Source organism: Pelodiscus sinensis, chromosome 3 (genome assembly GCF_052426305.1).
Source record: "Pelodiscus sinensis isolate ZL-2025 chromosome 3, ASM5242630v1, whole genome shotgun sequence".
In the NCBI taxonomy this organism is placed as follows: domain Eukaryota; kingdom Metazoa; phylum Chordata; order Testudines; family Trionychidae; genus Pelodiscus; species Pelodiscus sinensis.
Genome location: NC_143054.1, coordinates 177,473,514 through 177,489,205, shown reverse-complemented (window position 1 = coordinate 177,489,205; position 15,692 = coordinate 177,473,514). Strand labels below are relative to the sequence as shown.

The 15,692-nt window shown below is 41.3% G+C and overlaps 1 protein-coding gene across 5 annotated transcripts in view; it reads right to left on the bottom strand.

Moving 5' to 3' along the window:
- ACYP2 (acylphosphatase 2) overlaps nt 1–14,346 on the bottom strand; it is a 95,730-nt gene extending 81,384 nt beyond the window's left edge. For 2 of the 5 annotated variants that reach the window (XR_012902986.2, XM_075925479.2), the window contains exons 1-3: nt 14,101–14,346; nt 10,683–10,711; nt 8,179–8,288 (exon numbers count right to left, since the gene is read on the bottom strand). Coding sequence is in view for 3 of the 5 variants with exons in the window: in XM_075925479.2 (XP_075781594.1) it covers nt 8,179–8,288; nt 10,683–10,711; nt 14,101–14,170 (209 nt within the window). In the remaining 2 variants the exon portion in view is untranslated. The remainder of the gene's footprint in view (nt 1–8,178; nt 8,289–10,682; nt 10,712–14,100) is intronic. The other 3 variants (XR_001368205.4, XM_006122113.5, XM_089777515.1) reach the window with 2 other exon arrangements.
- Between the last annotated feature and the right edge of the window lie 1,346 nt (nt 14,347–15,692).

Sequence of the window (15,692 nt, the reverse complement as noted above, 5' to 3'; positions counted from 1 at the left end):
TCTATATGACAAAAAGATAAATTCCACTTTGTTACCTGGTATCTGTGCACTGCATCTATGGAATACAGTCAACATTCCAATACTTCCCTGAACTCCAAACACCAGACATCTAAGTTGATTAACTCATATTTAGCTAAAGACAGACAGAATGGAAACTAACATACTTATCTTCTCCTGATTCCTTCTCTCTCATATTTGGTGCTATAAGGAAAAAATGTCAACTCTCTTGGTAAAAGCACATACTGAAATTTGACTTAAGTAGCTCTTTTCTTGTTTATACGTGTATTTATCTGTTACTCTCTCTTCTTAATAATCACTGAAAAAACTTAAACAACAAATGGTCCTGTAGCATCTTAAAAACTAACAAAAATGTAGATGGTATCATGAGCTTTTGTGGGCACAACCCACTTCTTCAGAAGAATGGAGAAAGGGGTTCAGAGGTACAAATAAATAGCAGAAAAATGGGAATGGGGAGGAAAGAAAAGGAAAAAAAATCTTGTCAATTAGAGTGTCCCTGCTAAATGAAGCTAACAAAGTGGGCTGTAAGTGCCCGGCACTTAGCTTTTGATGTCGTGAGGGTGTTGAATGTAGCAGCCTATTCACTTCATGTCTTTGCTCAGACCTTGACTGAAGGTGTCAAATTTGTAAATGAAGGCAAGTTCTGCAGCTTCTCTCTCCAGCTGGTTTTTGAAATTGCTTTGTAATAGTATCGTCACCTTTAGATCCATTAATGAGTGCCCAGGCAAGTTAAAATGTTTCCAAATAAGTTTCTTGTGTGTTACCATTTCAAATGTCTGATTTGTGTATATTAATTCTTTGCTGTAGAGACTGTTTAGTTTGGCCAATATACATGGCAGAGGGACATTGCTCGCACTTGATGGCATAGATCACATTAGTGGATGTGTGGTTGTATGAGCCTCTGATGTGGTGGCTTATGTGCTTAGATCCTGTGATGATGTCACTTGAATAGGTGTGTGGACAGAGTTGGCACCGGAGCTGATTGCAGGAGTCGGTTCATGTGTGAGTATGATGGAGGTGTGTTGCATGGTTTCTGGAAATAATTTGTTTCAGGTTAGGGGACTGTCTATAGGGAAGAATTGGCCTCTCCACCAAGGCTTGTGAGAGAAAAGGCTAATTTTCCAGGAGCAATTGTGGATTGTAAATGATGCACTGGAGGGGTGTAATTTGGGGGCTGTAGGTGATGACCAGTGGTGTTCTGTTATTTTGTTTATTGGGCTTATATTGAAGAAGCTGATGCCTGGGTACTCGTCCGGCTCTGTCAATCTGTTTTTTCACTTCCCTGGGTGGGTATTTAAGTTTTAAGAATGCCTGATATAGATCCCATAGGTGTTTGTCTCTGTCTGTGGGACTAGCACAAATCCGGTTGTATCTTAGTCTCTAAAGTGCTGCAGGACCATTCGTTGTTTAAGCTTTTTCAGTTACAGACTAACGTGGCTACCCTTTGAGACTTAATAGTTATTGGTATTTTTACTGAAAACTTCAATTATTAAAAATAATTGTGAATTCAGTTTACAACATTTTTATCTATTAAAATAAATCCACCACTTCCAGGACAGAGAATATTATACTTAACACAACATGTTCTCCTCTAAAATGAAGGAAAAATATTTAAATACCATTGCTGTTACCAATGATAATTGCTATTTAAAAATTTCCATCGGGTATTGTTTCTTAGGTGCATGTCAGTTCCTTTAATCTGCTATACCAAGGCATCACAATTTTAATAAATTCTAAATTTAGCCATCCACATATACTAATCTTTACCCTTTTTGTAAGTTAATAATTGCAAATGACTAATGTTTATAGATAGTTTAAGCTTGAAAATTCACTAAAAAAAGAATGCCTATTTTGTCACTGAAAGTTGCTATGACAACAACTACAATGTCTTTAAGGACTTTAACTTCATTATATGAATACTATCACAAGATACTGTAAAGAAAAATATTGTGTTTATATGGTTCTCTTTTATGCAAATGGAATGATAGTTATTTTATTGCATTGTTTAAAATAATATATTTTGGATTGGTAGGAAACCCTTCAATCTATCTTTAAACTCCATAACAATGTGTCTCAGTAATGAACATCAATAGGTGTAACTTGGTTTTGAGAGTGACCCTACTATTCTTGATTCACAGGCTCAATGACAGGTGAAAACTGAAATGAAGTTTTTTGTACTAAGATTAATTATATGCTGTGCACATGGACATGTAACAACAAGGGGAGCAGGACTATAAAATACAGTAGGGGAAAAAAGCCTCTAACTCAAAGAAGGGATTCTACAGAATAGTCTACAAATAGCCTTATTTCAAATAAGGCATGAACAGTTGAAAAATACACATCTACAAACCAAAGAGCTCCACCTATAGTTTAAAAATAGATGTTATTAAATAAAAGCACCAAGTATCATTAGTAGGGTCTTATGTACAAGGCTTGCTAATGTACATAGAACTACAGTAAATGCTAGTCTTAAACAGAGATGCCTTTTATAGCATTCAAAATACTGTTATCTAACAATACAAATAAATACAATTTTTTTCTAGGATAATTTCCAAAAATATTTAATCCAATGATAAAACTTTTTGCTATATTGCCCTCTGGAAATGGTTCACAAGATTTTCCAATTAAATTAAAATAAATGTTTAAAATTCATACATTTTTAAAGACTACCCTGCAATATAGAAATTATGTAATCCTTTTCTTCTGAGAATTTACAAAAAAGTTAATTATCAGAAATCAAACACTGATTATCAAACTACAACAACACTTGGAGGCAAAATTCTACCCTCATTCACATCCTGCAATTTCCACAGATTTAAGTGAAGATATGCAGGGCAAAATCCTGGGAATTTCACCATTGATTTCAATAAGGCCAGGATTTCACCCACAGGGTGTAATACAGAGAGGAAATGAGTTCTAAAGCCCTAATCCTGCTAAGATTTTACACAGATATTAAACTTTAAGCAAAAACAGTTAATTATTTTCACTTAGTTCTATTAAGTGGCCTGACCCTGCAAGCAGTTACATTCATGAGAAGAGCCATAATGCAGGAGCAACCATTAGCCATCTAGGCCTCAACATTGTTTCTTTACATGAACTTTACTGTTTTGTATGTCATCGTTTTAAAATGTAATAAAAAAAAACTGGGGAACTTCACCCCCTGCTCACTATGCTCGCCAGTCTCTCTCTCTCTGGGGGTATTCATTCCCAGCTCTCTGCTCGGCCACTGGGTGGGCCAGGCTGATGCTCCACCAGCCCCGACTCTTCCCCCACCCCAATCACCTGGCCACACCAGCCCCAGCCCAGGCCATGCCAGCTCCAGTTCCCCTCATCCTCAGCCCAGTCCCAGCCCTTCCACCCTCGCTGAGGCCTAACCCTAATCCTTTGCTCCCCATGAGTCAGGGAAGGCTGAGCCCCAGGCCTGTTTTGTTGGCCCCTGGACAATCCCAGGCATGCTTCTGGGGAGGGGAGCCTTGCCATAGCTAAAGCTGCTGCCCACGTAGGGCCAGCGGGGCCCAGAGCATCTGAGCCCCAGGAGGGGGTCGGAGATCATGGCCTGGACTTGGGGGTTGGGCTGACGTCCCACATGAATTTTTTTATATATAGCGAGAGAGATAAGGAAAAAAGTAAAGAAAAATTCCTTTTCACTGGTAGGGTGGATACTGTTTCATAACTAACTTTAATGGACTTTGCATATCTGCATCAAACAAACAGCAAACTATGCCATAGAAAAATTCCTGATATTTCAGTGGGTGAATTCAAATGTATAAAAATAAATTTCCTAAGCAACCAGCATGTGTTCTTCAGAAACACAATGATTCAGAGATATTGGCATCTCCTTAGAATCCTCATTGGATCTGTCCTTTCAGTCGGAGCCTTGGTACACATCCAAGAGCAGAGTTTTTGAGATACAGCAGGCGGTTTACTTCATGCCTCAGAACATGCTCATAAGAAGGATTGTGCTCATAAGAGGGAGGATAGGGAGGTTAGGTTGGGGGATGGAGGTAAATGGCACCAAGTAGCCTGTGTGTATTATTTATAGGGCCCATTTGTCTGTGGTGATGGAAGCCCACGCCACATAGAAGGGAGTCAAATGTTGTCAGCACGGGTAGATGGGGGGGGGGTGTCTCACAGACCCTTGACCAAGTTTTGCATAAGATGTTTTGCATAAGATGATTGAGATGGAGGTGGCCAATGTCTCTGGGGTCTTTGTCTCATACTGTTGCTGGACATATTGGGCGAACCTGGAGTGCTGACAGGGATATGTTTTTTGTTTTCTTGGTGGTTGCAGGTGTGTATGTCCCAATGTAGAGATAGTTACTTAGAAGTTCTTCAAAATGTGGAGAATTCATTTGTCTTCAAGGCAAATAAGCTTCCAGCCATCAAAAGGAAGCACCTCCACCATGGACTGTATTTCTCGGGGCAAGCAAGAAGATTGGAACCAGTATGCTTAGTATGACCACAGCAGTAGCTGTGGGTTGTGCCACCAGGTTTACCACATCTAAAGACACCTGTAGAGTGTTTCTAGCTTCAAGATGAACTTTGGTCATAATGGATTTAAATTAGTCCCTTTTTTCTTCCTGTAGCCTCTTCTTGCCATTTGTTTTCAGGCTTAGCCATGTTGTATGGCTGCAGTTCATCTGTCCTCCATATTGGGCCACTTTCTTCTTGCCTTCTGTTTGTCCTTAGTATATACTCTGTTTCAGCGCCTTTTGATGTGTATTGATTGGTCAGCTTTATATCAGTGATCGTTAGAAATCTGCCTAGTAATCTGGAAAGAATGGGAAACTCTACAGGACCAAGCATATAGTCTGTGTAGTAACAAGAAAAAGTGTACAAGGACTCAGCACACATTGCTCTGTGCTATCCATTTTAGAGGCAGCTAGTGTTTGTATTGCTCTTTTGCTTCGGATCAAGAGGAGACAAACTGCCTGGTTCAGCTCTCTAGCTCCTGTCAATGTCCGTGTTACTGTTCCTGATTTGTGGATCCTGAGTGAAGAGGTCCAGTCCTGGTTCTTGTTTGTGGCTGCTGATCCTGTTCCTGCACAGATTATAAAGTGGAAGAAATCTTTTTTATTGTTAAGATGTAGTGGCCCTGTGATGGGGTATCTGCCCCACATTGGCAGAAAAAGAGATTAAAAGCAGCTTTACAGAGGCTGCACAGTAGACAACCAACCAGAGAATGACTGAGAAAAGCAGCCAATCAGGGCATAGCAGGCCCATATATAAAGAGAGCTGCAAGACAGAGGAGTCAGTTTTCTTTTGGGAGCCCAGGGAAGAAGTACTGGGTCCCTAAAGGAACTACCAGCACCCTGGACAGAGCAATGCTGGGCAGGATTAGCAGGAGCGAGAGGAAGCTCCAGATAGATGGCTTCCAGACTGAGGCCCTGACACAAGGACAAATGAAGTGGTAGGGCTGTCAGGAAGTGGCCCAGGGATTGAGGTGGCACAGCTGAAAGAGGAGCAATACATGGCTGTCAGCTATAGGGTCTCTGGGTGGGCTGGGACCTGGATTAGCATGTAGGCCTGGCTTTCCCCAAGCCCCAACTTACCACTGAGGGGGAGTAGCCATGGGTTACAGTTTACCATTGAGGGATATGGCTAGAAACAGGACTGCAGTTGGCCACTAAGGCAAGTGATTGGAGAGTGAACTGCTATGCTCCTGGACAGAGGGAGACTGGAGTGAGGCATGTGTCCTGAAGAGGATTCTGTGATCCTGGAGAGAACACAGGTCCCAGAGTGGAGGTGAAGGTGGGTGAAACACCACCTGAAGAGGGAGTAAAAACTGGCTGGACTCAGATAATTCCCAAGACAACAAACAGGAGGTGCCAGAGTGGTGAGCACAACTTATTACAGGCCCATATTTGATTGTCTGCAATGTGGACTTCAAGTCCAATTGGAGTTAATCTGAGCATAAGGTACAAGGCATGGAAAGGTGTGCTGTAAGTGTCGTGTCTTAATAATATCAAGTGTACTATTAATGTTATTGCAATGCTGTTCTGTTTAATAAATGTTTTAATGTTTAACTTTAACAAAGGGAACATGTGACAGAAGTGATGATTTTTGTTGTTTGTGCCACAGAAACTATCTTTTCGTTGGGCTGCAGCAATCACTGTTCTTCAGTTTAAAATGCCAGAACATGCTGAGAAAATTTGGAACATCAACAATGTGCAAGTTCCTGAACACCACCTTCAGTCTTTTTTTCTCCCATTCATGACAGTACCTTTTGTTAAATCATCCTCCTTGCCTAGCACAACTTCCTTTATATCAAGCAACTGTCATCTCCTACACATACCTCACTTGGTTTGGTTTGTCCTCCGTCTCTAAATCAACACCAGTATCCTCTGTCACATCTCACACATTTGATAAGTTTATAAAAGTAAAAACACTCCAAATCTCCACAGAACAGTAGTGATATTAGTGTGACTTAAGAGAACTGGGTGCAGTACTCAGAAGATCTGGATTTTGTCTCTGATCTGCTATACAAGCTACTTCATCTGTCTGTCTGTCTTTCTTTGATTGTAAACACTTTTGGATAGGAAAGCTATGTTTTTGCCTATCACAATAGGTACCCAATCACAGTAGGAGGTGGTGAGCACTGCTGTAATACTAAAATGTGAGTGTCACTGAACTGTGTGAGGTAAGCAAATTCTATTATACGCAACTGTAACTCATCCACCCACAACGTATCATCAGAGTTTGATCTCTGGACCTTCAGCACTGCAGAATAATCAGCAGTCACTTCAGTGAAAGAAGTAACTTCAATAACTGGCAGCAAGAGTAGGCTGTAATCATTTGAGAATGCACAACATGCTGAAACAATGGTTATATATGTACGAGTAGCCTCATTTTACCTACAGCATAATCAGGCACATACATTTGAGAGGTTCTTAATAAGAGGCAGTATGGATAGTGAAATCAGATTTGTCTGCCATATTGCTTCTCAGTTTAGTATGAGGCCTTGCTCGATAACAAGTATTATGAAGGGAAGGAACTGAATTACCAACAAGTTAGAAAATATAAGTGTAAGGTCACGTAAGTGCAAATGCCCCAAGCCCAATGTTTATTTTGATAGGGCAATTAGGACAGGAAGGAGGATCTATTTAGTCTGATTCCCATCTTGAGTTACAGTTATATGTGCCATACTAAAAAGAGACATTCAAGAGCATGCCCAGTACATGCAGTATCTTGAAAAATATTAGCAGAAAAGAAAGCCTCTTGCAATCTCCGCTGAATATAATACAGATTGCAAATGACAATTCTGACATTTTATAATTCAAACAGCTCTGAATGGATTTCCAAATGGACAACAAAAGGTGCCTCTCTGACATGAGGTCTATCCTTTTTGCAAAATTTGTAAATTATGCTATAACTTATCAAGACACTAGAGCCCTTGAAAAGCAGACCAGAGAAGCTTTTATACTCAGAAGCATTAGGCAACCTCCATGTAAGGATATCTACTAATCTGTTCATGATAATCTATGATTTAAGAATCTGAGGAAAAATTAGTCTATTTTACTTAGCCAAGCAGTATGAAAGCTGACAGGTTTAACACTTGTCACCAAGAATAGTTTTAATTTTTTAAAAGTTTTAAATTAAAAAAATCTCAGAGCGTAGTGCTGGAAGCAGACATCTTGGTAAAAATGATATCATTTAGGGTACTAACTCAAAGAAGACCAATGGAAAATACTATTCCATTGCAGCAGGCATTCCGAGCCATTTTTACTTTTGAAAGGGAAGCCCCTACTTTCAATGAACAGATGGGCTGACATATTCTTCCCCATCACCACCATCATATTCCCTCATCCTATGTCCCAGCACAATTAGAGTTCTTTTCTTTACATTATCCATTTCCTTCTTTCTAAACCAATTAATTTTTTATTTTGTTATTTTCCTCCTGCTAATTTTGTGTTTTTCCATGTCGGTCTCTTTTTTGTTCTCCTTTCCAATATTGCTTTTTGTTCCTCTTCCCAGTTCTCCCACACAACAGAAGGCTAACAATTGCTCAGGAGTCAAGACGGTATGTTTCTATCAAACCTGATTTATGATTGTTACAGTAAGACACTGATCTCTAAATCTAATTTTTCATTCTATTCAGAATCATTTTAACAAATTTGACAGGTTAGTGAAGCTAACACACATTGACACACAAATACTTACATTGCATTTACTTTATCTTCTGGGCCCTGAATTTGGCCAGTAACAGTCCCTTGTCTGGTATTTTTAACCCAGCCAACTATTCCCATTTTCCTAGCTTCATCTTCTGTGTACTGATTTGGAAAATAAAACAAAATATACACACAGTATATTCAGTACCAGCAGTTATGACGCACACATATTGTGCATGAACAGTCTTAGAGCCCCAGTTCCATTTCCACAGCTTTCTTAAAACCTACACTCCTAAAAAGTATCTGTAGATATTAATGCATCTACTCAGACACCGTGATTTTCCTGCCAGTTCTGGTCTTGCAGCAGAAGCAGCTATTTTTTCTACAAGACAGTGAGATTTTTCCACTGTACTTATCAGTTTTATCATAACATCACCTCTTGGCTCTACTTACAAGTTACACTACTGGCAATAAAGGAAGTAGCAATATAGCTTCTTTGGTTTTGTTTTCCCATGATATATCAGAACCTATTGATGGTTCCCTGGCAGGAGGAGGGATAAAATCTACAATCTCCATGTAAGAATTGTCAACATATGTTATCTTCTTGTGCAGAGGTTAAGGGTCTTTCACATCACCCTTATAGCTGCAACTTCAAAAAATAACACTGGCAGCAAAAACAAAGGGCTGTAAAAACTTCATCTTTTGTTAAAGCACTTTTGAATTTACTACACTTCCTTAAAAGAGCCATGACACCTCATCTTCAAGCAAACTGTCAAAATAATTAGCAAGTTTCCTTGAGAAGTAAATGAAGGAGAGCAAAACACTAGAAGAAGAGGGAATTGTAGTAGCAATAAAGATTGAAGTTTAGTAAATTGTTTGAGGTGTTAATATGGCTCTGTTTACAATAAATTATTATTATTGTGATTGCTTGTCATCTATTCACTTCCTATGCTGGCTTCGGCCACTTGAATTTATCTCCTTTTTTAAAGTTTTGCCATGCTGTATTTTCTCTCTCTCGTATCTAGGTAACATATACCTTGTTATAAAGATATATTTTAAACCCAAAAACTGTACAGACTCGTTCAGAAATCCAGCAAAGAATTATTCCACCGAAAGAAAATGTCAACCATTATTAGCCAACAAATGGTCTTCTACTTCTTCATATATTAGTTGCATAAATATATATGTCACAGGTATTTTAACATGGCTGCTTTTCTAAATCAATCATCTTTATCCAGTTGCATATATCACACTCAGATTTTACTATTAGCCTCTGGGGACTTATTCCATATGCACTCAACTGGGCTGATCTAGGCTATTATTAATGAATAGTAATTATCTGTTAAAAGTTCACTGGAAAACTGTTCCTGCTTAGACACTATCAGAACAATTTCTAAACAACAATAATTTCTAATTTCTTAACAATTAAACAACATTGTTTTATTATATTTTGTCATATCTGTTAAAAAGTAATAAAGAGAATTTTAAATTTATCTATTCAGTCACATTTGTTTGTAGATAAGGCATCAAAATATGAGAGAGGCACAGACTTGTTTGTTTTCTCATACAATACACTCAATATTCACTTCTCTTCACTTAAATAAATATAAAGCAGGCCCAGGATGATGTCACAACTTTCAATTACACAGATTGACACTTCCAAGTTAACAATACTTAACACAAAGCAATGGACCATATCTCTCATAGAGTGGCAACTCAACACAAGAGCCCAAAGTAGCTGGATAGACCAGAGTGGGTGGAATGAATGATGTCACTAATTAAAAACATGTTATATATCCTAAGTCCTTCAGTCATTTCAACTTTCAGCTGTTTCACAAGAATAATCATATACTGAAAAAGCCTTATCTTTAATATTAAACATAGGTCAATATTTTCAGAAAATATAGTATTCTAGCTATTTCCACTCTGTAAAACAAGTTTCCTCGTTTTCTGAATTTCTGCTTATTTTTTTTTTTAATTGGAATGCTCCTGCTGCAAATTCAGAACAGGTGGAGAAGCTTTGATGAGTTTTGAGCTGCAGAGACCAAACTTTCACAGTGTGTTTACTAGACATCATCTGTCAGAAAAAAATCATAACCATGATAGATTAATTTTTTTAATTTTCTGAACAATTAAAACGGTACACTTATTTTCATGAAAAAATAAAGGAACATCCATTGCTTCAATAGCTCAAAACTGACATTTTCTGAAAGTCAACATATTGTCAGGCTCTTAAAATGTTTAAATTCAGGGTGCATACACACAATCACCATCCCGATCAAGGCCTCTAAGTATTACTGTGATACAAACAAACTGAATAACATCAATATGAATATTTTTGTAAAAAAACTATTTTAACAGTAGGATTAGTTTATATCATATATCTACTATAAAAAGAACCTATGATTTAAAAAACAGCAACAAAAAACACAAAATATTTAACCCTGTCCAGCTCAGAACTGAAAATGCCAACAGGATGCCTTTGTATATAGGCCTCCTACAATATTTTTAGCACTGGAAATACCACACTGTTGAAATGTAAAATTGGCCCCGTACATGCTGCCTTACCATTCTGAAGCAGACACCTAAAAAAAAAAAAAGATAAGACAGATTAATTTAACAGAATTAATGCTATTGCTAACAGCTTCACCTAATTTGTGTGTCTGTAAACTCAGTTGAGTATTAGAGGCTGCATCTAATTTTCTGCGAAACTTTAAGATATATGGTCATATATGTTTATCACAATTCTAAAATATGGATAGCTACTTAGGAGTCAGGTTCATATATATGTACATATTTGTTTTGATTTTATTATTAGAGCTCCACCAAATTCATGGTCCATTTTAATCAATTTCACTGTAATAGGATTTTAAAAATTCTAAATTTCATGATTCAAGCTATTTAAATCTGAAATGTCATGGTGCGTAATTCTAAGGTTCCTGACCCCCAAAAGAGTTATGTACGAGTTGCAAGCTTATTGGGGTGGGGGAGTTGCAGTACAGATACCCTTCTTCACTGCTGCTGATGGCGGCACTACCTTCAGAAGTGGGTAGCTGAAAAGCAGCAGTTGCTGGCTAGAAGCTTAGCTCTGATGGCAGAGCCGTTACCAGCAGATAGAATGGTATTGTACAGCCACCCTTACTTTTGTGCTGTTTCTGAAGTGCCACCTTCAGAGTAAGGATGTTAGATGTAGTTTATTTTAGTAATCACATAGCCACAAACATGTTTAGGGTTCACATGGTCACTAAAATGCTCCCTCTCCACCTCCTCCACCCCCCAGGGAGGGCAGGGCTGGCAGCTAGTGCATTCCCAGCTACTTCTGGGGAGCCACCTGCCATCTCGCACTGCTGCCTCTGTACCACCCCACAGACAGAAGCTGCTCCCTCATCCCACCTGACCCCCACCCAGTGCTGCTTCTGATAAAGAGACAGCAGAGTGGGGGGGGGGGGGGAAACAGGTGGCTCAGCGGGATCTGGTGCTTGCAAGGAGATGGCTTTTAAGATGTCTCCCCGTGCTTATTAGCTCCCGTGGAGCTGGAAGGCAGCAGGCGTTCGGGAGGGAAGGTGTCTCTGTGGGAACCGGCACATGTGGAGAGCCAGCTTAAAAGACAGCTTGCCACAGGCACTGGCTCCTGCCTCTCCCACCTCAGATACAGAAGCAGCCAGGGGCGTGGGCATATCGTGTTTGGATTAACCAGTAAAACCAGACTTATTGGTTAATTGTTTAAACGACTATATACTCACATCCCTACTTCAGAGCTGGGCACCTAGACAACAAATGCTGCTTTCTAGTATTGCCACCCTTATTTCTAATATTGCCACCCTCATTTCTGTGCTGCCGCTGGCATAGCATGGCTTCAGAGTTGGATGACTAGCCAACAGCAACTGCTCGCCAGCCATCCAGCTCTGAAGGCAGCATAGAAATATGGACGGCAATACTGTAACTCCTCTAAAATAACCTTTCAACTCTCCCTTTTGGTTCAGGACCCCCAATTTGAGAAACACTAGTCTTCCCCATGAAATCTGTAGCATACAAGGTAAAAGCACACAAAAGACCAGTTTTTATGCTTTGTGATCTGTTTTTCATGGCTATGAATTTGTTTTTCATGGCTACTTATGATGGTCTTCCTTAGGACAAATAATGAAAGAGAAAATGTCTTACCCGTAATTCTGCTTCACTGAAGATATTCTTTTCAAGGATTCTCTATCCCTAACCTTAACTTCTTAGCAATACAGTAAAAGAACACTTCTACAGCTTCAAGTTTTAATCCTTGAAGACAACCGTAGGAAGGTAAGAGAGAAGCCAAGTCCCCTTGATTCTTGCATCATGTACTTATTTTTTCTCTAGGCATCCCAGAAGCCCTTCACCCTTTTATTTTTTTATTAGCCATCTTATGATGGACATCTTGAATTAGCATTTTCTTTCAGGGAACTCTGCCTACCATTTAACTGAAGAAATAGATTGGAATGTTCAGAAAGCTCAAAATAACAAGTAGGGGACATGACTTGCACTCTAAGCCACCACTGTTGCCCTCAAGACTCACAAACTAGGGAAGTTCCTACATCATCTGCTAAGGAGATAAGACCTTCAGCCAAAATCCTGCATAAATAGTATCTTTACAGAATGTCAACAGTCTCCAAGTACAAAATAAATGCTATGTTATATAAACATATTGTCAAGCTTTTAGCTATCCCACCAAAAATTAAGGTTGCTAAATTTATTATATTTTATCTATATCTATATCTATATAACCACCTATGCATTTATTGCTGAAAACTACAGAACACTGTCTGAACTGAGATAGTTTGGTGTAACACTAAGCCCTAAATTATGAAAGATACATAAGACTTATAGCATGCATTAAACCAGTGGTGCCCAACCAGTTCTGAAGCATGAACAAGCCACACTTGACTGGCCCAACAGCCACATTCTTCAAGCCAACTATTCACACTCAACTGGCCAAATAGACACACATAGCTAGTGTTGGATACCATGTCATTAAACTAGCAAATAACTTAATTATTTATTTGAATTGCTGCAATGTTTAATGGCCCCCTGCCAACATCAGGCTCTTATTGAGCTAGATATACTATGAACTATGGGTCTCTGTCATTCAGTTTATGTTTTTATTCTCATTTAATGTTCTTTTGCACCATCCACTCAAGTATGCAGTGTAAGGCCAACTTTACCACTGAAAGTGTTGGTAAATCTGTTTTTAATGGTACATTGTATGCCAGTCCATGCCTGAGGGTCCCAGTTGCCGACCCTGGGCTCCTGGATGCTGGTGCTAGGGGTATATCTAGACCACAGCCAGTACTTTTGAAAAAACGAGACGCTTTTTCAAAAGAAAGCACCCAGGCAGTCTGGATGCTCTTTCAAAAAAAAAAGCAGTTCATGTCCAATAATGCCTTTTTTCAGAAGAGCACTTGTAAAAATAGGTGTTATGCCTCATAAAATGTGGTTTTCCGCGATCAAAAAACCTGCCGTGCTCTTTCGATTTACTTTCGAAAGAACACAGCAGCAGTCTAGACACAAGGGAAGTTTCTTTGAAAAAAGGCCACGTTTTTCAGAAAACCCCTGTAGTCTAGACACACCCAGAGACGACTCCTTCTGCAGCCACCAATGCGACGCTCAAGCGCTCGCACTGCAAAGCTACGGGGAGAAAAACGGCTGGAATAACTAGCTGGCTGGGAGGGGCCGGGTCGCAGCCGAGAAATGAATCCAACCCGCCCGCCCGACGGGCACCAGCAGGGGCTTCACCAGCCCCTGGCTGTACAAGCCACTTAGGCGCGCGGAGGCTTTAGCAGCACGCTCTGCCCAGAGGAGGCCACTCCTGTAAGTCGTAGGGAAAGGGCGGGGCCGGGCCGCTCGCTCGCCTCAGCCTCGCGCCAGAAGCCAACTCGGAGTTTCGCGCATGCGCGCTCAATCGCGCCGCGTTTAACCCAGCCTGAGGGCCCTGGCGCCGCGCCCTTACCCTGCACGCGGCCGAACACTTCGTAGTCCACTGACTTAAGGCCACCGGAAACCTTAACGAGGCCGGACATGGCGCGGGACTGCTCGGTTCTGCTGCGGGCGCGCTGCGCGACCCTCCCCCAGGGCTCCGCGAGAGGGGCTCGGACGGCAGCGCGCGGGGCTCAAGCTTCTTGCAAAAGCGGCCGCCTGCCAGGCTGAGCCTGTCCCTGCTGAGGCCGCTGAGAGCCGCGGGAACGTGTCTCTCTCCCCCCCCCCCCCCGCCCCCCCGCGCGCGCCTTGAGAGAGACCCCGAGAGCGGAGCTGACAGGGCGGCAGAGGCGCCTGAGACCCTCAGGCAGGGCAGAGCTCCCCGGGTATGCGGAGCCCCTCCCCCCCAACCAGTCCGAGGGGCCCCTAACGAGGAGAAACGCCCACAGGGACCCGCGGGAGAGGGACGCACCGTCCTACACTGAGCGTCCCGACAGAGCTTAGTATTAGTCCCTCGCCTCCTCTGAACTCTCCCCACCTGCGAAGCCTAGTGTCGGGGCAGGCGGCGTGTGGGGATTTGGGAACGGGCTCCTAGGAGGGAATCTCTCCCTTGGCCTCCCAGGAAGCAAGGGTGGGGTTGGGCGCGGGGGAGGGGTGCAAAAACTCCTTCAAACTACTCCATGAATAACAGAGTTGGGGCAGGCTCTGCAATTGTTTTTCACTGGGTGGAGATGCCTTCATAGAATCTCATGGATCACAGACCTTTCCTCCCTAAACAGGCAGGACAGCTTCTTTTCCATTTGTTATCAGGGAACAACTCTGTGACCGTTGCTAAAATTGAAAGTAACTTTAGAAAGGTATTTCATTGTAGAACAAAATTATCAACATCAGAGTAATAAACAGGCATCATTAGGTCAAATTACAAAGGATGAATTGAATATAAGCAATGCAAGTATGTTTATCGGGGGAGGGGGGGACTTAAGGCCCTGGGGCTGGATGCAGCCCCCAGTTTGCTTGGATCTGGCCCCTAAGGCTCGGGGCTCCCCCCCACCATTGGGGAACCCATGCTGATAAGAGGTGGGGTGTGGGATTTTGTTTCTCACTTGTCTGGAGCCCCTTACTTATTTTTCAGAAATAAAGGTTCCCTACCTCTGATGTAGGGACAAGATTAGAAAGGCAAAGACACAAAATTAGCTCAATCTAGCTAGAGACATAAAGGCTACATCTACATTGGCCCCTTCTCCGGAAGAGGCATGTTAATTTCCAACTTCAGAATAGGGAAATCCGTGGGGGATTTAAATAAACATGGCTGCCGCTGTTTTTCCGGCTTGGGGAAAAGCTGGAAAAAAGCGTCTAGACTGGCATGATCCTCCGGAATAAAGCCCTTTTCCGGAGGATCTCTTATTCCTACTTTCCGGAGGATCGCGCCAGTCTAGACGCTTTTTTCTGGCTTTTCCCCAAGCTGGAAAAAAAGCGGCGGCCATGTTTATTTAAATCCCGCGGGGGATATTTAAATCCCCCGTGGATTTCCCTATTCTGAAGTTGGAAATTAACATGCCTCTTCCGGAGAAGGGGCCAATGTAGACGTAGCCAAAGGGTAATGAGAAAACATTCTACAGATATATT